This window comes from Schistocerca piceifrons, chromosome 8, assembly GCF_021461385.2.
Source record: "Schistocerca piceifrons isolate TAMUIC-IGC-003096 chromosome 8, iqSchPice1.1, whole genome shotgun sequence".
NCBI lineage: Eukaryota > Metazoa > Arthropoda > Insecta > Orthoptera > Acrididae > Schistocerca > Schistocerca piceifrons.
Window position 1 is genome coordinate 65435851 of NC_060145.1, and position 23989 is coordinate 65459839.

At 39.8% G+C, this 23989-nt stretch overlaps 1 protein-coding gene across 8 annotated transcripts in view; it reads right to left on the bottom strand.

Moving 5' to 3' along the window:
* The window catches only part of LOC124711334 (glucose-6-phosphate exchanger SLC37A2), a 369968-nt gene that overhangs the window by 58416 nt on the left and 287563 nt on the right, over nucleotides 1-23989 (bottom strand). For 4 of the 8 annotated variants that reach the window (XM_047241365.1, XM_047241361.1, XM_047241363.1 and 1 more), the window contains exons 2-5: nucleotides 12710-12973; nucleotides 12368-12537; nucleotides 11217-11295; nucleotides 10993-11128 (exon numbers count right to left, since the gene is read on the bottom strand). In XM_047241365.1, the coding sequence (XP_047097321.1) occupies nucleotides 10993-11128; nucleotides 11217-11295; nucleotides 12368-12537; nucleotides 12710-12973 (649 nt within the window). Of the gene's footprint in view, nucleotides 1-10992; nucleotides 11129-11216; nucleotides 11296-12367; nucleotides 12538-12709; nucleotides 12974-13254; nucleotides 13416-23989 lie in introns of those variants that run through there. The other 4 variants (XM_047241362.1, XM_047241364.1, XM_047241366.1 and 1 more) reach the window with 3 other exon arrangements.

Below are 23989 nucleotides of genomic sequence, written 5' to 3' on the forward strand. Positions count from 1 at the left end.
TTGATAACTGAAAAGGCCTACAACTTGTTTACAGCTAACAGTTTAAGTCTTAATTTCATGAAGGCTCAAATTATGCCACTTCAGACAAACATTAACAACTTGTTAGCACCAGAAGAAGACATTACTATAATTCACTAAATCAGTGTCAAATTCCATGGAACCCAGCTGGATAATAAGTTAAAAGATAGTGAAAACATAGATAAACTAATCGAGAAGCTCAGTTCAGCATGTTCTGTTCTCAGAAACATCTCTCTGAAGACAGTAGCATTTGCTTATTTTCATAATGGGTGTGTCAAAAAGAGTGTTGGATTTTGAAAGCACATTATTTTTATTTATTGGTATTGGAAAGATTGTTTCCGCATATTTTGTCATGAGTGTTCATTGAGGTATGTTTTGATACTGTGCTTTTGTTTTCCAGGTCTGTGTTTGTGGAGTATTGGCATGGAAACATACAGTATCGAACAGTGAGTGTAGGTTGTGAAAACTCACTAGAAGAATGGCAAAAGTTTTGTGCAAAATGTTCAGAAACTCTGTACTATTTTTGGACACAACAATGCAACAAATGAATCCACTGTCCATATGTCCATCAAGAAATTTGTGTGTGTGTGTGTGTGTGTGGGGGGGGGGGGGGGGGGGGAAGACAGAAGACAGTTTAACAGTATGTGTCAAAAGCCCTGAACACCCTCAAAGTGGCCAGAATGAGGCAAATGACGTTGCTGTCCGTTACTCTGTTACTGTGAGTCGGGGAAAATCATGTCACCTGCATGCTCAAGAAGTGTGCATGTGTCCCGCAACAATGCACAGAATCTTAATGAAAAATTTGTGCTTGCAAGCGTACAAAGCTTAGTTAAGGGGAGCCGGAACGATCCATCTCCTTCAAGTTAATTTTAGCAAGTAGAAGGAACCTTTTTTCTAAAACCATTAAACATATTGCTCTGAAATTTGGACTACATGTTCAGTGAATATTTCTCTACAAAGTTATAATGTCATGTTAAGAAATATTAATTGGTTTTTGTTTTATAATTTCTTTTAAACAGATGTTTATTTTTTTCTCTAAAATTTTGCTCTTTTTCTTCTATAGCTCTTGAATTATACAATATTCTTTTACAATTTGTTATACAAATAAAGGAAAAGTAGTAAACAATATTGTGTATAAATTTCATTGATATACTGTAGGCAGTTTTTGAGAAAATGTTCCTCAAAGATGAAAATTTTAAAGTTACGGGAAATGGTTTATAAAGTTTTTATTCCTACCCCATATGATGGATTATCAGCATCCTCTTCTTTCTTTCCAGTGTTAGTTTCCTTTTCACTGGTCTTTTCTTCCCTTTTGCTGCATTTTGTAGGCTTTTGTCTCTTCTTCCTGCACCTCTTAGTCTTTCTTCATCAATTAGGCACATTTTGGAAATGGTGTTGTGTCGTCCTGGTTGGACACCTACATGTTTCAGCACATCACATTTGATAATGTTTCCTTCATTGTATGTTGCCACTGCATCATACACTCCAAAATGCAATGTTTTTATCTGTACAAACACTCTTTTGGGAATCCTAATCCAAATTAAATTATTTACACTTTAATTTGGATTTTGTGTTTTCCCATGTAAACACTTTTCCAATAAACTTGGCTGTGATAAATCTCTGAATTTGGGCTCAATTACATCAATTACAGCATTTGGCAAACTGTTTTTATGGACATATTCCTTTCCTGATTGGTACTTACACCACGAGTCGTCACCTGTGGGGCACAGTGCATGTTGTGGGTGCTCATTTGTTGATGCAGTATAAAAATAATGCCCATACTGCTCTCCTCATGTGTTCAATGCTTCTTGTATTTAGCCTAATTGCACACCCATAATACCTCTGCAATCTATCAGTTGCTTCATCTGTCAATCTCCCTCTTCCTCCAAGGGTCTTACCATCACTAAGCTTCTGGGATCCTAATGTCTGCGTTAGTTTGCATAAGTGAGTCCCCATGCGCTTCTGCACATGTCCAATGCACTCCTGTTTTTTAATGTGAATTTCGCTGCCATAAGGTTTGAGTTCCTCTACAGCTTTATATCCCTTAGAATCACCATCTCCTAGATAGTTAGTGTATCATACATCATACCACTCCCGTGATCTGGAAAAAATTGCTTTCACTCCCTCTACTTCCATTGCTCCACTCGTGCTGTGAAAATTTGCTTCACAACTTTCACTATGTTCGTCCTTGGTATTGCCCTTACATCTACAATGTTTTGAGAGAACAGTAACATCAATTGCTTTGCAACTGTCTCCACAGGTAGCTGTCACAACTCCATTTACAGATTTATGACCTCTACATTGCCATGATCCATCTAAAGCAACAGTTAAATCTCTACAATTCCCATTATCTGTCACAGCTTTTTCAACTGCTTTCTTCATTGTTGCTTGAGCAATATCTTCAGCAGAAGATCCCACCATTCATTATAAAAGCCAAACTTGGTTGGTGGTTTTGGCAAGTTCATAATGCCACATAACATTGTCCCTGCAACACTGCCCTCGCCAATGCAACGCAAACCATACACTAGCCGGTAATTTCCAAGAATGATTGCCTATCGAAGTAGCTGGGTCCAAACGACACATATCGAATGTGCGATCGTAAATTGATCATGCAACTCCGGTGGCGGGTGTTGTGATCAGTTATTGGTGATCATCATTTTTGTCTGTTTCCTGTTGTTCCTGTAGTTGCTCAAATTACATACCTCCACAAATTATTTGTGAGTTGCTAGGGAAAACCCAGATGAGTTATGTTGTTAGTGAGTGGGATGTCTGGTGTTCTTGATGTTTCTTCAGTGGATTCTCTCACAGGGAAAAATCTAATTCCATGATTATCCAGCATAGAAAATTGTTTGACTTTTTGCCGCAAATATGGAATACTACCAGATGAGGGAAGAAGGGACTGTGTAGACTGTGGTGGTGCGAAGTGTGTAAAACTTCATAAGAATGGTTTCGATGCTGAAATACCGTTGTTTCAAAATATTAGAGAGCCAGGAAATGTTAATTATTTCATTCACAACATTACTGTCACTTTCATAGTTTTCAAATTTTTCTTTGCTGTCACAAAGTTTCATGCTGGAAGAAGTTCTATCACATTCATTTGGAGTAGTCAGTGAAGCAGTCTGAGCAGCATCTCCCTTCGAAACAACAAAAGATTTATTCTTCCACTCATTTTGCCTTTTCTTAAACACTCAATTGCTGAAACGGGGCATATTGATATCCACAAACCAAATATGTAAAACAGGTATGTGCAAAATCTACATCTACATACATACTTCGCAATCCACCATATGGTGTGTGGCGCAGGGAACCTCGTACCACAACTAGCATCTTCTCTCCCTGTTCCACTCCCAAACAGAATGAGGAAAATATGACTGCCTATATGCCTCTGTACAAGCCCTAATCTCTCTTATCTTATCTTTGTGGTCTTTCCGCGAAATATAAGTTGGCAGCAGTAAAATTGTACTGCAGTCAGCCTCAAATGCTGGTTCTCTAAATTTCCTCAGTAGTGATTCACGAAAAGAATGCCTCATTTCCTCTAGAGACTCCGACCCGAGTTCCTGAAGCATTTCCGTAACACTCGCGTGATGATCAAACCTACCAGTAACAGATCTAGCAGCCCGCCTCTGAATTGCTTCTATGTCCTCCCTCAATCTGACATGATAGGGATCCCAAACGCTCGAGCAGTACTCAAGAAGAGGTCATATTAGTGTTTTATAAGCGGTCTCCTTTACAGGTGAACCACATCTTCCCAAAATTCTACCAATGAACTGAAGACGACTACCCGCCTTCCCCACAACTGCCATTACATGCTTGTCCCCCTTCATATCGCTGTGCAATGTTACGTCCAAATATTTAATCGACATGACTGTGTCAAGTGCTACACTACTAATGGAGTATTCAAACATTACAGGATTCTTTTTCCTATTCATCTGCATTAATTTACATTTGTCTATATTTAGAGTTAGCTGCCATTCATCAAATACACAAAATTGAAAAGCTAAACAACACAAAGCGAACTCCACAAGTCAACACACATGTTATAGAATTTGTATTTACCGATATAAACAGTCACTTGTCACAGAGATAAAGCCACACAACGTTGGAAAACAAAACACTGTCTAATTCTGCAAAGATACCCTGCTTGCAGCCAGTGAGCGGCGCCATCAGAGGTGACATACCAAGTCGTTAAACCGTTTACGTGGCGCGTCAATTTTGCAGCGATAAAAAACACACTTAGAATTTACTTAGAAGGGTAAAACTTGATTTGTTTTATTCAGAAAACTCCAAATAATTTTATAATGAAAAAAAAAAAAAACAAAAAAACATTAATTTTGTCATTTTTATCGTTCCAGCTCCCCTTAACACAGGAACCAATGGATCATGGAAAAAAACAACACTTGTGCAATGGATCCTGGAAAAGGAATGAGAGAGCACGGTTTCACAAAGTGAATCACTTTCCAAGATCAATTCCATTTAAACAGCTTTGTGAACAAGCATAGTTGTCAAATGTGGGGATCAGAGAACCCAAGAGTAATTCATGAAAAATACATGCATCCTCAGTGAATTACAATTTAGAGTGGGATTTGGAGTGTTGGCTTAATCCGTCATTACTTTTTTGAAGATGAACAAGGAAGGGCTGTCACACTAAATGGAGTTCACTTTTTACTGCACGATGCACACTGCTTTCCTTTGGCCCCATTTGGATCAAATGTAGATTGAGAATTTTAATTCCAACAAGACGGCTCAACCTGCCACACTTCAGGGGACACAATCCCTCCATTGCATGAAAATTTCCTTGACAGACTAATCTTGTTATGATGAGACCAAATCTATCCACCTCAGTCTTGTGACCTGACCTATTGGGGATACACTAAATCATGAGTTTACCAGAACAAACCCCTTAATCCGTTGGAACGCAAACAAGAAATTTAACATATTCATGACGAAGTTGATGGGGAAAAGTGAGAGTGGGTGATGGTTAATTTCATGGACCAAGTAATCACTTTTAGTGTGTGTGTGTGTGTGTGTGTGTGTGTGTGTGTAAGAGAGAGAGCGAGAGAGAGCGGGGGGGGGGGGGGGGGTGGGGGTGGGGGGGGGGGGTTAGGGAGTCGTATACCAGACACTACATTTCATGTTTAAACCACAAAACACCTCCTGAAGAGAATTGTGTGCTTTGTTGGCTTCTTTCAAATAAATGCATTCAATTTATAGTAGCTTCAAAACCAGTCTTCTGTTTGAGACACCCTTTATTTTCATTTCCCTTTTTATTGAATTATCTTGTGCTACAGTGCAACTAAAGTTCTACTTTTTCTGAAATCATGTCTTCATCTAATCATATATTGCCACATCAGCAAAACAATCCACATCACTTTTGTCATTATATAATCTTGCATAATTTACAATATCACTATACTGACTTGTCCTACATCACAATACACACAGTACACCTCTTTCATTTCAAATGATTAGTGGACCAAAAAAGTACAGTTACACTCCAAGGAAATAAAGTGTTTATTCAGCAGAAGCAGCAGTGAGTATATTTTGTGATGGAAATCCACACATACATTTAAATTTCCATTTTGCAAACCACTGAATTGCATGGTCGAAGACCCCTAACATCATATCACTTGTTACAGTTTCTTCCAGTTCTAATTACGTATGGAGCAAGGAGAAAATGACTACTTAAATACCTATGCACATGCTATAATTAGGCTAATGCTGACTTTGTGATCTCTATGGGAGTGATACGAAAGAAGCTAAAATACAGGGATGCTACAAATGATTCATTCATTTTCAGAGTTCTATATTTTCCAAAGTATTACATGCACAGATTTGATTGATGCATGAATAGAACTGTAATTTCACCGAATTTGCATTGTGCTCACCAGTTGGTGTTACGAGTGCAGCACTCTGACAAAATGGTAACAAAGATGTTTATCTGCTACAGGAGTGCAGGAAGTATTCACAAAGAATTAGAAAGAACTACTGTATAAGCAGAGGATTGTGTGTTGGTATCTAGACAAAGATGCATGGGCTGTTTTTCTTCTGAGGACCCTGTGACAGGTACCTCATACCTTGATACAATGAACTTGTGATTATTTCCACAACTGACTTCTGATTCCAAAAATCATCTTCTAACAAGATGGGACACCCCCTCATTGGAGCAATGATGTTTGATTCTATGAAAACGATGAACTTCTGTGTTGCTCTATTGGGCATAGTGACTCCCTCCCTCAGGTCACCTGACTCAATGCTTTGTGACTTTTTCCTATCTTTGGGAGTACATTATGGATCACATTTATGTACTCCCACTACCAACAAAAGTGGATTGGCTCAGAGAACACACAAATGCTGCTGCGATGACCACTGACATGATGTTCTAAATAAGGTGTGGAATGAGCCTTAGTATCTCTTGGAAGTGTGTCGTGTGACAAGACGGGCACTTACAGAATATTTGTAGAGTTTTTGGTTCAATTCATGCATCAAACATATTTGTACATGTAATATTTTGGAAAATATTGAACTCTGAAAACAATAATTTCTAATAGCTCTGAATATTTCTAGATTTTTCGCTTTACACTGGTTATTGAAACTCTGTATGCAAGTTTTCAAGGGATAGCTGGCATCAAGTGTTTACAAATTAAAGTTTTGCATCATTTCCATGAGACCCCCCAGAGCCAAGCAAACCTATGATCACTCATGTTGCCTTTGTTTGAGTATGTTTTAACGTCATGTAGACATAGAGAAAAAGAAACTGAATTGAGTTTCTGTACAAGTCTCCTGTTCTGTGTGGTTTGAGTCCACACACTTGAACAATATTTCATTATTGGAGGCACAAGTGTTTTATGAACAGTTTCATTTGTAGACTGACTACCATACCAAATGGGGGATAATGATATATATACAAAGAAGGGAGGTAAAAATGTTAACATGTGTTTTTATTCATGGGGGAGCATCACAGAAATGATGTAGAATTGGAAAACAGATGTAAATTATCCTCCAAAAGCCTGTTTACAATTCCCAGAACCAGTGTTAAGTGAGTCTAGAGAGATTCTTGTGCCTTCTACATATTGCTCTCCACAGAGGCATTTAGGCCGTCATTGATCCCCTGCTGCACACATTGGAATGAGAAGAAACCATAATGTATGGTACTGTGCTAAGTATCTACTGCCATGCACTTCACTGTGGTTTGTAGAATATGTATGTAGACACAGAACTATAACTACACAGTCAGAATACATGACACAAAAATAATTTTCTTGTAAACTTTGCCTCCATGTCTAATACTCAGAGTGGAGTTGTGTACTCTGGAGCAAAGGTATTCAACTAGCTTTCATTTAATATAAAGCAGGAAACTGGAAATCACAACAAAAATTAATTAAAAATACATCTTAATATGATTTTTTTCTACAAGTTACCTGAATTTTTAGATTCAATGCTAAAAAATTCTGTTAGTTACATGGCAAGTAGAAGTGTATGCTGTAGAACTTCTTGTTTACTAGAAATGTACTGTAAACTGAGCTCTTTACTTAAGGATGTAGATAACTATGACTGTAATCAAGAAAAGCTATCAATAGATCAACAGCAGTCACTTAGTATAAATGAGGCAGCAGCTTTTTTCCACAGCTGCAGCTTCATTCCAAAAATACTGTACACAGATTAAGTTTTTATAATTTACCTGTCTGTTGTTAATATATCTTTAATTGTTCCCCCTCACCCACCCCCTCCCCAAGAACTGTACACCTAGCTGTGGTGGGGTGGCATGCATGCCTCCATGACAGAGATAGCTGTACCATAGCTACAACCACAACAAATGGGTATCTGTTGAGAGACCAGACAAACATGTGGTTCCTGAAAGGGGGCAGCAGTATTTTCAGTAGTTACAGGGGCAACAGTCTGGATGATTAACTGATCTGGCTTTGTAACATGGCCTTGCTAGGCTGGTAATGCAAATGACAAAGCAAGGTGAAACTACAGCCATTTTTTCTCCAAGGGAATGGAGCTGTATTGTATGCTTAAATTAGGTAAAATATTCTGTAGGTACAATAGTCCCCCACTGGTATCTCCAGCCAGGCACTACTCTAGGGATTTTGTCATCCAGAAAAACTGAAGAAAATTTAAAAAGGGGATTGGATAGGTTGACGATAGATATAGTGGCAATTTGTGAAGTTCAATGGCATGATAAACAGTACTCCTGGTTAGGTGAGTACAGGGTTATAAATACAACACCAAATAGGGGTGATACAGGAGTAGGTCTAATAATGAATAAGAAAATACTATGAACAGCAGAGTGAATGCATTATCGTAGCCAAGGTAGACACGAAGCCAACATCCACCACATTAGAACAAGTTTATGAGCCAGCTAGCTCCACAGATGAAGAGATTGAAAGAATGTATGATGAGACAAAAGAAATTATTTAGATAATTAAGGGAGAGAGAGGTTTAATTGTGATGAGGGACTGGAATTTGGTAGTAGGAAGAGAGGGAAACCTAGTAGATGAATACGGACTGGACGAAAGGAATGAAAGAGGAAGCAGAATTTTGCATAGAGCATAATTTACTCACTGCTCATTTCATTGATTGGTGACTCCATGGAGTGCTGTGTGCACAATGTCCATATATTTTAAATTAAAAGGAACATCAGCGTTGGCCGTCATATTGATGTTTTATTGATAACTTGATACCAGTGTCTGAGTTTAATTTGTACAGCACTGAAGATGATCACTATGTGATCAAAAATCAATTCTGCTATCAATAAATCATCAATATTACGGGCAACGCTGACCTTCCTTTTAATTTAACTGCTCATTTCGTCTAAGAATCCTGAAAGAAGGAAATTTTCAGATTGATTCTACAATGGAAAGAAAAGATTTCAGAACCAAATTTTAAACTGCAAGACTTTTCCAGGGGCAGGTGTCTACTCTGACCACATTTTTTGTTATGAGCTGTATATTAAATCTGAAGAAACTGCAGAAAGGTAGTAAATTAAGATGATGGGACCTAGATAAGTTGAAAGAATAAGTGGTGGTTGTGAATTTCAGAGGGAACATTACATGAAGACTGACTACAAAAGGGGAAAGGAACATAGTACAAGACAAATGGCTATGTTTGAGAGATGAAATAGTGAAGGAAGCAGAGGACCGAATAGGTAAAAAGACAAGACCTAGTAGAAATCGTTGGCTATCACAGGCAATATTGAATTTAATTGATGAAGGAGGAAATATAAAAATGCAGCAAATGAAGCAGGAAAAGGAAATGAAAATATCTTAAAAAGAGACTGACAGGAAATACAAAATGGCTTTGCAGGAATTGCTACAGAACAAATGTAAGGATACCAGCTATATGATTATCAAAGGCTCAGATGGAAAACTGGTACTAAGCAAAGAACGGAAACCTGAAAGGAGTATATAAAGAGGGCTATGCAAGGGAAATGAGCTTGAAGGCAATATTATAGAAAGGGAAGAGGATGTTGATGTAGATGAAATAAGATATATGACACGGTGAGAAGAATTTGACAGAGCACTGAATGGCTTAAGTCAAAACTAGGCTCCTGAAGTAGATGGCATTCCCTCAAAACTAATGATATCCTTGGGACTGTTCGACCTGGTGTGCAAGATATATGAGACAGGTGAAATACCCTCAGACTTCAAGAAGAATATAGTAATTCAAATTCCAAAGAAAGCAGGTGCTGATAGGAGTGAATATTACTGAACTTGCAGTTCAATAAGTAACTACCGTTACTAACATTAATTATGTACAAAGGAATGAGAATACTGATAGAAGCCAACATCAGAGCGACCAGTTTGAATTCCAGAGAAATGTGGGAACATGTGAGAGTACATGGATTCTATGACTTATCTTAAGAGACAGGTTAAGGACATGCAAGTCTTCATTTACAGCTTTTATAAATTTGGAGAATATGTGTAAATGTCAATCGGATAAAATTCTTTGAAATTCTGAAGGTAGGTAGGGTAAAATACAAGGAGCAGGAGGTTACATAAAACTTCAGCAGAAATCAGATTTCAGTTATGAGTCAATGAGTGTGAAAGGGAAGCAGGGATAGAGAAAGGGGTCAAAGCAGAATTGTACCTATTGCCGATTTTTATTCAGTCTGTAAATGGAGCAAGAATGTCTGAGAGTGAAATTGTAGTTCTGTCTCAGACAGCAAAGGACTTTGAAGAACAGCTGAACGGAATGGACAATGTCTTGAAAGGATGGTACAAGGTGAACATTAACATAAGTACACCAAGGGTAATATAATGAACTCTGATTAAATCAGGCAGTGCCAAAGGAATTCGATTAGAAAATGAGACATTAAAAGTAATAGATGAGTTTTTCTACTTGGGCAGCAAAACAACTAATGCATGTAGACTGGCAACAGCCAGAAACGTGTCTCTGAAGGAGAGAAATTTGTTAACATTAAATACAGATTTAAGTTTTAGGTCTTTTCAGGAGTTCTTTGTCTGGAGTGTAGCCATTTATGGAAGTGTGGTCAATAAACAGTTTGGACAAGAAGAGAAGCTTTTGAAATGTAGTGTTACAGTAGAAAGTTGAAGGTTAGATAGCCAGATTGCATAACCAATGAGCTTAGCACATTTCATCTTTTCTCACATTTTGCTTGCTGTCTCAATCATTAATTCCTCTCTGTGTAAACTTCAGACATCACAAACTGACTGAACTCTCCCAAATGGCACTGATTCTGTATATCATCATTCTTTCTGTCTGTCTGTGATGATGCATAAAGATAGTTGCATGATTAAGGAAATTCCAGCAAGAAAGATACCAATTGTGAGACTTTGATATTTAATTATGAACATACATGCATGCATGTGCATGCAGACATGCAAAAGTGCGCACACACACACACACACACACACACACACACACACACACACACACACTCGCATACATCCTCTACTTCACTTACAACATAGGTTATATACTGAACAGTGAAGATACTATGGCATACTGTACCTGCATAAGAATAAAATACCACATGACATGGATGTTACACGTCCTTGCCAGTCCAAATAAGTAGCAGAATACACCAGAGAAAATCATCCCAAGTGATAGGAAGTACCTTAAGTTTACTCGCTCTGCTATAATTCCACTGCAAATGGGAAGTAAAACTGTAAACTTGTACCCATTGGTTAGTAATACAACTACTACATGCACATCCTCATTAATTCTGTACTCACCTCACAAACATTCCAGCACTGTAAGCAAACAAAAATGCAGAGTCCAGTGTGCCAAACAATGTGGAATAGTCATCTCGATCTAAAAATATTATATAAAGAAGGGAAGATAAGAATAAGCAGAACACCTCAAGCACTCATAACAAAGAAATGATAATTTAAATATCAATGCCTTCTTTTACTAAGTTAAATGTGATGCATATGTTGCTTTTGTATGTAGAAGGCTACTATCTATTTTAATGCAAAGACTGCCAGCATTTTTAACTTTGGAATTTTCAGTTAATATTCTGTTATACTTTTAAAAAAAGAGAACTAAGACTAAATGCTACATTAAGAGAAAGATTATTTATCGAACTGTTAATCTAGTGTCTTAGTAATATAATTTTTAAGTATAATTTCTTGGTTAAACTTATATATTGGATCCCCCTACTCCCTTGAAACCTTGGTTGTGGGAACAGACTGATCTGTAGTGCAGCCTGAGGTCTAGGTTAGGTTGGAAGGTCACAAAATGTAAAGGCATAAAATCTGGTTGTGGTAACAAACTGATTAGTAGTGGACCCTAATATTTACATCCATGACATAGTGAAAAATGCAAAAGATGGGGGTGGAGGGATGGTTTCCAATAAGTAACTTTTAACAATTTCTTCATTATTGTGCAAAAGTTATTGAATAAATCTGCAGCAGGCCTACACCAAAAATTGTAATGTGTACTAACAAGAAGAAAATCACAGAACTGAAAGATTTAATATTAAATATTACTATTTATGTTAATTTTAACAGAACTAACTGCTTATGTATCAAAAGCTACAACTGAAATTTATCTCAGACCATACATCATAGTCACATATGCCTTGCAAAGAATCTGAACTGAGGAAAACTGGCTTTTTCTATGTGTAATAATTGTAATATTTGAAACACTAGACACAGGTAATGACTTAGTCTTCATTAAAATAGTGAACAGATAAATTTGGCAAAATTTCTTTGCTGTTTAAAAGCTGCATGTTCATTTGAGTAACTAGTAATGTACATTAGATAACGAACATGTAAGGAACTGTAAATGAAACATCACCTACAGTATACACAGAGGGCAATCTATGTCAACAAGTAGTGTTTATGAGAGAGGTAACAATTTTTTTTTTACAATAAATTCTTACCAAATGGAGCCCAGTCGCACCATGTTGAAACATTTGCATCATCATCAGCACCAGGAGTCAGTCCACTGCAGTTCTGATGAAACACGTTTTTCACCACACTTAATGGCTTTCGTGACATATGATAAAACATGTATGACATGTAGGTCAGTAACAGAACACTGACTTTATATCTGAATGGGGACAAAAATGAATACAACACTTAGAAGATAAAGAGGCGATTTAACCTTACTTACAAATAGGCAAAACTGTTTCATTAGCCCAAGCGCCCGTTTAGGACAAACAACTAGAACAAAAATACACAACAAATGAAGTTTAAAACGTACACATACTGTCTGTACTCACAGTAAAGCTCGTCTTGGTCCAGCTTCAATACTGCAACAGTTCGACACTTTTTGTACGGCGATTATGCCGAGCGGCACGTCCGTGTAGCGCGACATTTTCTTAGACGTTTTTCGCCGCCTCCTGGTGAATATCTCACAGAAAATTGGGAGAGTCTTTGTTTCCTGCAGGTGTTCTGCCCTGGTCCCAGTTGTCACTCCATTTCTCGCAGTAGTTGTGAGAGTTTCTCCAGATTTTCCGAAGTTGGGTGGTGCAGCTGACCCACTGCTGTGAAGAAATCAGCAAATTAGAAGGCTACAGAATCATCACATTCATTTTTCACTTACGATAACTTTATCTACTTTGCGATACCGCCCTAATTGGCGAGGTACGAGGTTATGGGAACTCCAACACACTGGCAGCAAAAACGCTCAAAAACCGTAACAGGCAACCAGAGGGGCCAATATTAAACTTCCGCCCATTTCACACTTAAAACAAGCCCGATTTTTGACTCTGTCAGGTCGCTGTCTCAATTACTTCACCGGACAGTGTGCAATGTTTACACGCACCTTCTGTCATACGATGACACAAAGCGTGGGACTGCACAAAGACAGTGGCACTCTGATACACATCCCCCCTCCCCGCGAAACGGCTTGCTTTGCGTAGGCTACTTTTGGAGGCCACGGTAGCGCTGGCAAGAGCTATGACTACATCCCGCTATGACGAATTAAGCGTGACAAAGCTACACAGAGAGAATGAAGATTCGTGCTTGGTGATACATGAATGAGCATTCTTTTCGCCGTCACGACATGGTATACCGTATGTTGATCGAATGTTGTTGTACATCGATTTCCTTTCGTGCCTAAAAATGAACACGTTTGGCTTCGAAATAGGTATGACAACTGGAAAACAATAAATACATCTCAGTGGATACAAGAAAGGATACAAAGAGAGTAACAAAATATGTTTATTTTTCTCCATAAAGCTCTCGACAGCTGACGTTCTCGCTGATTTCCATCGCCACGGGAGCTCCAACGACTGTCAACGCGCGGTTGACAACTGTGATGAATGTTATAGCGGTGTCAGGAAGCAGCGTCTGGCCCACCAAAACGGTGATGATGTCAATGGCGAAGATAAGAAGCAAACTTTCGATTTTTTTACAAGGCATTTTATCAGTCAGTTAAAAAACTTTAGTAAGCGCGCTAGATATTGGAAGAATTTCTTCTTTCACCAACGGCAACTATTCGTTTATGTGAAAAATGCCAAGCCGTCCTCGGTTTGGAGTCTGTATCTGCAAACCACTGTGAAGCGCATGGCAGAGGGTACTTCTCATTGTGGCATGTATTAGAGTTTCTAGCCGTTGCACTCGTCTATGGAGCGTGGGCAGAATGACTGAATATCTCTGTGTGCGCTGTAATTAATTTAACAGAAAGCTGGTTGAAACATGAAATTGATAGCAATGAGTTTTTTAGGGGAAAATTTAATTATAAGTTTCCCAATCACAATGGAATCATCAGTGGAGACTTTATCATCCGAAAATCAATTGGGAAAATTATAGTTTTGTTAGTGGTGAGCGTGATAAAACATCCTGTGAAATAATACTAAATGCCTTCTCTGAAAACTAGGTAGAACAGATAGTTCGGAATCCCACTCAAGATGGAAAAAGGGTTGGATTTAATGGCAACAACTGGACCTGACCTCTTTGAGGATGTCCGCATCGAAACTGTTATCAAATGGTTCTGAGCACTATGCGACTTAACTTCTGAGGTCATCAGTCGCCTAGAGCTTAGAACTAATTAAACCTAAGGACATCACACTCATCCATGCCCGAGGCAGGATTCGAACCTGCGACCGTAGCGGTCACGCGGTTCCAGACTGAAGCGTCTAAACCGCACGGCCACACCGGCCGGCGAAACTGTTATCAGTGACCATGATGTGGTTGTAGCAACAATGATTAGCAAAGTACAAAGGACAACTAAAACAAGCAGTTGTTGTTGTTATGGTCTTCAGTCCTGAGTCTGGTTTGATGCAGCTCTCCATGCTACTCTATCCTGTGCAAGCTTCTTCATCTCCCAGTACCTACTGCAACCTACATCCTTCTGAATCTGCTTAGTGTAGTCATCTCTTGGTCTCCCTCTACGATTTTTACCCTCCACGCTGCCCTCCAATACTAAATCGGTGAGCCCTTAATGCCTCAGAACATGTCCTACCAACCGATCCCTTCTTCTGGTCAAGTTGTGCCACAAACTTCTCTTCTCCCCAATTCTATTCAGTACTTCCTCATTATTTATGTGATCTACCCATCAAATCTTCAGCATTCTTCTGTAGCACCACATTTCGAAAGCTTCTATTCTCTTCTTGTCTAATCTATTTATCCTCCACGTTTCACTTCCATACATGGCTACACTCCATACAAATACTTTCAGAAATGACTTCCTGACACTTAAATCTATACTCGATGTTAACAAAATTCTGTTCTTCAGAAACGCTTTCCTTGCCATTGCCAGTCTACATTTTATATCCTCTCTACTTCAACCATCATCAGTTATTTTGCTCCCCAAATAGCAAAACTCCTTTACTACTTTAAGTGTCTCATTTCCTAATCTAATTCCCACGACATCACTCGACTTAACTCGACTACATTCCATTATCCTCGTTTTGCTTTTGTTGGTGTTCATCTTATATCCTCCTTTCAATACACTATCCATTCCGTTAAAGTGCTCTTCCAAGTCATTTGCTGTCTCTGACAGAATTACAATGTCATCGGCGAAACTCAAAGTTTTTATTTCTTCTCCATGGATTTTAATACCAACTCCGAATTTTTCTTTTGTTTCCTTCACTGCTTGCTCAATATACAGATTCAATAACATCGGGGAGAGACTACAACCCTGTCTCACTCCATTCCCAACCACTGCTTCCCTTTCATGTCCTTCGACTCTTATAACTGCCATCTGGTCTCTGTACAAATTGTAAATAGCTTTTCGCTCCCCGTATTTTACCCCTGCCACCTTCAGAATTTGAAAGAGAGTATTCCAGTCAACATTGTCAAAAGCTTTCTCTAAGTCTACAAATGCTAGAAACGTAGGTTTGCCCTTCCTTAATCTAGCTTCTAAGATAAGTCATAGGGTCAGTATTGACTCACGTGTTCCAACATTTCTACGGAATCCAAACTGATCTTCCCCGAGGTCGGCTTCTACTAGTTTTTCCATTCGTCTGTAAAGAATTCGCGTTAGTATTTTGCAGCTGTGACTTATTAAACTGATAGTTCGGTAATTTTCACATTTGTCAACATCTGCTTTCTTTGGGATTGGGATTATTATATTCTTCTTGAAGTCTGAGGGTATTTCGCCTGTTTCATACATCTTGCTCACCAGATGGTAAAGTTTTGTCAGGACTGGCTCTCCCAAGGCCGTCAGTAGTTCCAATGGAATGTTATCTACTCCGGGGGCCTTGTTTCGACTCAGGTCTTTCAGTGCTCTGTCAAACTCTTCACGCAGTATCGTATCTCCCATTTCATCTTCATCTACATCCTCTTCCATTTCCATAATATTGTCCTCAAGTACATCGCCCTTGTATAGACCCTCTGTATACTCCTTCCACCTTTCGGCTTTCCCTTCTTTGTTTAGAACTGGGTTTCCATCTGAGCTCTTGATGTTCATACAAGTGGTTCTCTTATCTCCAAAGGTCTCTTTAATTTTCCTGTAGGCAGTATCTATCTTACCCCTAGTGAGATAAGCCTCTACATCCTTAGATTTGTCCTCTAGCCATCCCTGTTTAGCCATTTTGCACCTCCTGTCGATCTCATATTTGAGACGTTTGTATTCCTTTTTGTCTGATTCATTTACTGCATTTTTATATTTTCTCCTTTCATCAATTAAATTCAATATTTCTTCTGTTACCCAACGATTTCTACAAGCCCTCGTCTTTTTACCTACTTGATCCTCTGCTGCCTTCACTACTTCATCCCTCAAAGCTACCCATTCTTCTTCTACTGTATTTCTTTCCCCCATTCCTGTCAATTGCTCCCTTATGCTCTCCCTGAAACTCTGTACAACCTCTGGTTCTTTTAGTTTATCCAGGTCCCATCTCCTTAAATTCCCACCTTTTTGCAGTTTCTTCATTTTTAATCTACAGTTCATAACCAATAGATTGTGGTCAGAGTCCACATCTGCCCCTGGAAATGTCTTACAATTTAAAACCTGGTTCCTAAATCTCTATCTTACCATTATATAATCTATCTGAAACCTGTCAGTATCTCCAGGTTTTTTTATGATTCTTGAACCAAGTGTTAGCTATGATTAAGTTGTGCTCTGTGCAAAATTCTACCAGGCGGCTTCCTCTTTCATTTCTTAGCCCCAGTCCATATTCACCTACTACGTTTCCTTCTCTCCCTTTTCCTACTACCGAATTCCAGTCACTCATGACTATTAAATTTTCGTCACCCTTCACTATGTGAATAATTTCTTTTATCTCATCATACATTTCTTCAATTTCTTCGTCATCTGCAGAGCTAGTTGGCATATAAACTTGTACTACTGTAGTAGGTGTGGGCTTCGTATCTATCTTGGCCACAATAATGCGTTCACTATGCTGTTTGTAGTAGCTTACCTGCATTCATATTTTCCTATTCATTATTAAACCTACTCCTGCATTACCACTATTTGATTTTGTGTTTATAACCCTGTAGTCACCTTACCAGAAGTCTTGTTCCTCCTGCCACCGAACTTCACTAATTCCCACTATATCTAACTTTAACCTATCCATTTCCCTTTTTAAATTTTCTAACCTACCTGCCCGATTAAGGGATCTGACATTCCACGCTCCGATCTGTAGAACGCCAGTTTTCTTTCTCCTGATAACGACATCCTCTTGAGTAGTCCTCGCCCGGAGATCCGAATGGGGGACTGTTTTACCTCCGGAATATTTCACCCAAGAGGACGCCATCATCATTTAATCATACAGTAAAGCTGCATGCCCTCGGGAAAAATTACGGCCGTAGTTTCCCCTTGCTTTCAGCCGTTCGCAGTACCAGCACAGCAAGGCCGTTTTGGTTATTGTTACATGGCCAGATCAGTCAATCATCCAGACTGTTGCCCCTGCAACTATTGAAAAGGCTGCTGCCCCTCTTCAGGAACCACACGTTTGTCTGGCCTCTCAACAGATACCACTCCGTTGTGGTTGCACCTACGGTACGGCTATCTGTATCGCTGAGGCACGCAAGCCTCTCCACCAACGGCAAGGTCCATGGTTCCAGTAAACTGGATAAAAAAATCAGTAGTGTCATACATCAATGAGGAACTTGAGACTTTCAGCACAGGGCAGGAGCATGCAGAAGAAGTATGGCCCAAATTTAAAAGAATAATTGACCATGCGCTGGATAGGTATGTGCCCAGTAGAACAGTTCATAATAGGAGGGACCCCCTATGGTATACAGTCAGTGTAAAGAAACAGATTACTGCATAATAGGTGTTAAACAAAGTGTAGGTTTATAGACAGAGAGATACTGAATGAAACGCATTTGGCTGTCAAGAGAGCAATGTGTGATGCCTTCAATGACTACCATAGCAGAATAACGTCAAATGATCTTTCACAAAACCCAAAGAAATTCTTGTTGTACGTAAATTCTGTTTGTGGCACCAAAGTTATTGTCCATTCTCTAGCGAGTGAGGGAGGAACTGAAACTGAGGGTAGCAAAGCAAAAGCTAAAATGCTTAAATCCGTTTACAAAGGAAAACCCAGGAGAATCGCCCAGATTTAATCCTCGTACGACTAAAAAGATGAGTGAAATAAGTATTGATGTCAGTGTTATTGAGAAACAGCTGAAATCGTTAAAACTGAATAAAGTTCCAGGGGCCGATTGAGTCCCTGTTAAATTTTGTACTGAATTTGCGGCTGAGTTAGCCCTTCTTTTAACTATAATCTATCGTACATGCTTTGAACAAAAAACCGTGCCCAGTTCTTTGAAAAAAGCACAGGTCACACTTGTGTAGACGAAGAGTAGTAGAAATGATCCACAAAGCTACCGTCCAAAATCCTTAACATCTATTTGTTGTAGAATCTTAGAATATATTCTGAGCTCAAACATAATGATGTATCTTGAACAGAATGACCTCCTCCATGCCAACCATCATGGATTCCGAAAACATCGCTTTTGTGAAACAATCTTCGCACTTTTCTCACATAACATACTGAAATCTGTGGATCGAGCAGTCAGATTGATGCAGTTCCACACCTTCACTTATCGTCAAATGTACGATCATATGGGGTATCAAGTGAAATTGGTGACTGGATTGAGGAATTTTTGGTAGGGAGGACGTAGTATGTTATCTTGGATAGAGAGTCATCGTCAGATGTGGAAGTACCCTCTGGTGTGCCCCAGAGAAATGTGTTGGGACCCTTGCTGATCATATTATACAGGGTGATTCAAAAAGAATACCACAACTTTAAAAATGTGTATTTAATGAAAGAAACATAACATAACCTTCTGTTATACATCATTACAAAGAGTATTTAAAAAGGTTTTTTTTCACTCAAAAACAAGTTCAGAGATGTTCAATATGGCCCCCTCCAGACACTCGAGCAATATCAACCCGATACTCCAACTCGTTCCACACTCTCTGTAGCATATCAGGCGTAACAGTTTGGATAGCTGCTGTTATTTCTCGTTTCAAAACATCAATGGTGGCTGGGAGAGGTGGCCAAAACACCGTATCCTTAACATACCCCCATAAGAAAAAATCGCAGGGGGTAAGATCAGGGCTTCTTGGAGGCCAGTGCTCTGTCACGGGCTGCCTGGCGGCCGATCCATCGCCTCAGGTAGTTGACGTTCAGGTAGTTACGGACAGATAAGTGCCAATGTGGTGGCGCTCCATCCTGCTGAAATATGAATTGTTGTGCTTCTTGTTCAAGCTGAGGGAACAGCCAATTCTCTAACATCTCCAGATACTGTAGTCCAGTTAGCACCTTCGAAGAAAGGTGACGCTGACGCCTAGTCAACAGCGCCTCAAGCGAACAAATGTACAACTAAATGAAACTTTATAGCTCCCTTAATTCGCCGACAGATAGTGCTTAGCTCTGCCTTTTGTCGTTGCAGAGTTTTAAATTCCTAAAGTTGTGGTATTCTTTTTGAATCACCCTGTATATTAATGACCTTGCAGACAATATTAACAGTAACCTCAGACTTTTTGCAGATGATGCAGTTATCTCTAATGAAGTACTGTCTGAAATTAGCTGCATAAATATTTTGTCAAAGTGGTGCAAAGTTTGGCAACTTGTTTTAAATGTTCAGAAATGTAAAATTGTGCACTTCACAAAACAAAAAAAAAGGTATCCTATGACTATAATGTCAATGAGTCAGTGTTTGGAATCGGTCAACTCATACAAGTTCCCCTGTAGGGATATGAAATGGAATGATGATATAGGCTCAATCACGGGTAAAGCAGACTTTGGTTCACTGGTAGAATTCTGGAGAAGTCCAACCAGTCTACAAAGGAGATTGCTTACAAGTCACTCGTGCGACCGTTTCTAGAATATTGCTCAAGCGTGTAGGATCAGTATGAAATAGTACTAACAGGTTTGTTTGATCTGCGGGAGAGTGTCACAAGATAGTGAAGGAACTGAACTGGCAGATTCTTGAAGAGAGACGTAAACTATCCTGAGAAAGTCTATTAACAAAGTTTCAAGAACCGGCTTTAACTGATAACCCTAGGAATATACTACAACACTCTAGGGACCGTGAGGATAATATTAGAACAATTACAGCGCGCGCAGAGGCATTCAAACACTTATTTCTCCCTCGCTCCATATGTGAATGGAACAGGAAGAATCCGTAATAAATGGTACAATGGGATGTACCCTCTGCCGTGCACTTCACGGTGATTTGCGGAATATAGAAGTAGAAGTAGAAATGTCCCTACGAGAGTCATAAGTAGCGGGTTGAATACTATTCCTAGTCATAATTTAAAGCCAGTTCTTGAAATTTTGTAAGTAGGTTTTCTCGGGATAGTACACGTCTACCTTCGAGAGTCTGCCATTTACGAGGTCACTGGCTTTGATCGTGTTCTAGGCACTGAATGTCACACGATAACAAGCCCATGAGGGACGTTTCCGCTCTTCTTAACTTGCCCAAGTTGACTGTTGGTGATGTGGATGTGAAACAGAAACGCTGAGTAACAGCCAGAGTTAAACCAAGACCAGGCAGACAACATGTACTGACGGACAGCGACTGCAAAGCATTGCTGAGGATGGTTGTAGAAAATCACATGAAATTTGCGGAAGGAATTACTTGTGAGTTCCAAAGTGCTACCCGCAGTCCAGCTAGCACAACAACTGTTCATAGGGCGTTAAAAAGAGTGTAGCCAATGCCAATTGCACAGTTGGTGACTGGAAACGAGTGTATCAGCTTATACTCCGCAGCAATCCGATGGGAGGGTTTGGGTTTAGATTAGATTTTCTTTCCCTCTTCCCTATCCTAAAAAAGGCATCCCTCTGACACCTATGACCACTGGTATTTTACCACTTGCGACAGTGTCCCCCCTTAAGTTTTCTGCAATCAACCCAGACAGTTTTCCCTTTCCTTTTCTATTGAGGTGAAGGCCATACCTAGTGTAGTCCCACCTATCGATAGCATCCACGGGAATCAAACCAATATGGGACCCTATATCCGGCCTAAGCAGCCACACCAACTCCAAGTTCACCCTCCCTACAGAAGAGTTCAAATGAGGCCGATCATGGCGTCTCAACACAGACACAAATCCCACACCCGCATGCTTCGTTGCTGATGCTATCTTCACCAGGTCACTCTCTATGGAATATTCAGAGTCTCTGTCAATGTTATTTCCCGGACCACCCACTATAACCACGGCATCCTCCTTCGTGAAATCCTTGCATAAAGAACCTACATCCTCTGTTACCTGACCCAGATCTGCACTAGGCTTGAAAAAGTTTGTGACCTGGTACTCTGGACCTAGATTTTCCTGCAGTAGTTGGCCAACACCTCTACCATGGGAACTACCTAACAACAGAACTTTCTTTCTCTTCACAAATTTCCCTACCTTTTTCAAGTCCTTGAAAGCTTGTTGTGCCCTTTCTACAGCTTCAGCTACATGAGGCTCATCCGATTCTGACTGAGGCAACAGGTCAAATCTATTTTCAAGATTTATGACAAAGCTGTCTGATGCTCTCCTTTGCCTGTTCCCCCTATTACCTGTTGCCACTTCCCACCTCTGTTCACCCTTCTCCCTTTTTAACCTGTCCACATCCTCCCTTGCCTTGTCTAGGTCAGCTTGAAGAGCTGCAATTTTCCCTTCCTGTTCCAGTATTTTCCTGTCTCTACTGCAGATCCTACAATACCACTGGTGAGCCTCATTTATGTCCCCATTTCCCACGCCACTACATTCGCCCCAATGAAAGAATCACACCATACCCCGGAACTAACGATCCTACGGCATGTCACACACTTCTCACTCATGGTAATAACAGAAATCGTATAAACTGATTTAAGTACTGACTAATACGTAAACAAAGGACCCTAGAAACTATTCAGGCAGATATAAATAATTTGAAAGAGTATTGAATAAAAAAACTGGTGATTACATATAAGTTTAAGTCACTGTTTACTTACGATACGCGCGCGTGAAATTAAGCCTAAAATCCGTGCTATAGGCGCGAGAAGGAAAATAAACTTCTTATCCCGTTTAATCTTATTTAACACTTCACTAACACTTCCACTAATGTAACAACACTTATATTTATACCAACTGGAAACGTTTACCTATAAGTTTAATTCACTGCTTGCTTACGATTCGCGCGCGTGAATTAGGCCTAGGATTCGTGCTACAGGCGCGAGAAGAAAAATACGCTTCTTACACCGTTTAATCTTATTTTATACTGCACTAACATTTCCACTAATTTAACAACACTTATATTATATTTATAATGCCTGTAGACGTTTAAAAATAGCTTAATAACAACGCTTTTTATAATTACTTAGTGCAGCAAATACTCGAAGAGTCCGCGTTGGCGCAGTGTTGCCAACCCAGGCGCTTACCTGGAGAACGTTGCCTGGGATCGCGCGTAGTGCCAACAGTGGAGTACGGGGGAGGTGATGTTATGGTAAGGGTGTGTGTGGTTAGGATGTGTTCCTCTTATTGCGTCCAAGGAACCGGGAAAAGAGAAAGGATACGAACACATTTTACAGAATTGTGTACTGTGTACACTAGAGGAAAAGCTCGGAAACGATGATTGCTTGTTTCAGCATGACAATGCGTCGTGTCATGAAGCAGCATCTGTGAGGCAATGGTTTGTGGACAGTAACATTCCTAAAATGGATTAGCCTGCCCAGGGTCCCGAACTGAAACCAATGGCACGCTTCTGGGTGAGTTAAAAAGGTTGGTTCCACTCCAGATCCCGGCGTCCAACATCACTGTTGTTTCTGGTTTCTGCTCTTGAAGAAGAATGGTATGCCATCCCTCAACAGACATTCAGACACCTCATTAAAGGTGTCCCCAGCACAGTTAAAGCTGTCATAAAGGCAAAGGGGTGATGCACCTCATATTAATGTCCTGTAGTAGATTATTATTATTATACTCGAGTCAGAAACATACAGGTACATGTACATACATTTCACACAGTTGTCATTACTTTTCACCAAAACTTGGCCACTTTCAGTGCATTTACTGTTGCTTGTTGAAGATGATCTTCTGTACACGAGACTGGGCACAATTGACACCGAAGCATGTGTCGAACTGCCTGTTCTTCTCCACAGTCGCACCGAATATCATTTGGATCAGTGTATCCCCATCTTGCCAAGTTAACTTTTGATCTTCCAACTCCAGATCTCAGTCTATTCAGGGACTTCCAAGCTGTCCATTCCCTGTCATGGCCTGGAGGTAAAGCTTCAACAACTCTTTTCTAGAATGAGACTTTCACTCTGCAGCGGAGTGTGCGCTGATATGAAACTTCCTGGCAGATTAAAACTGTGTGCCCGACCGAGACTCGAACTCGGGACCTTTTGCCTTTCGCGGGCAAGTGCTCTACCATCTGAGCTACCGAAGCACGACTCACGCCCGGTACTCACAGCTTTACTTCTGCCAGTACCTCGTCTCCTACCTTCCAAACCTCACAAACGAGCAAAAGCAACATAGAGTGCACTACTGTGCTGACACTCTCGAAAACATTGAAAATGACCCTGGTTACCTCATCAAAGTAATTACGTGTGATGAAACGTGTATATTCCAATATGATACAAAGACTAAGCGCCAATCCTTGCATTGGAAGAGCCCTCAATCCTGTAGGAAGAAGGAA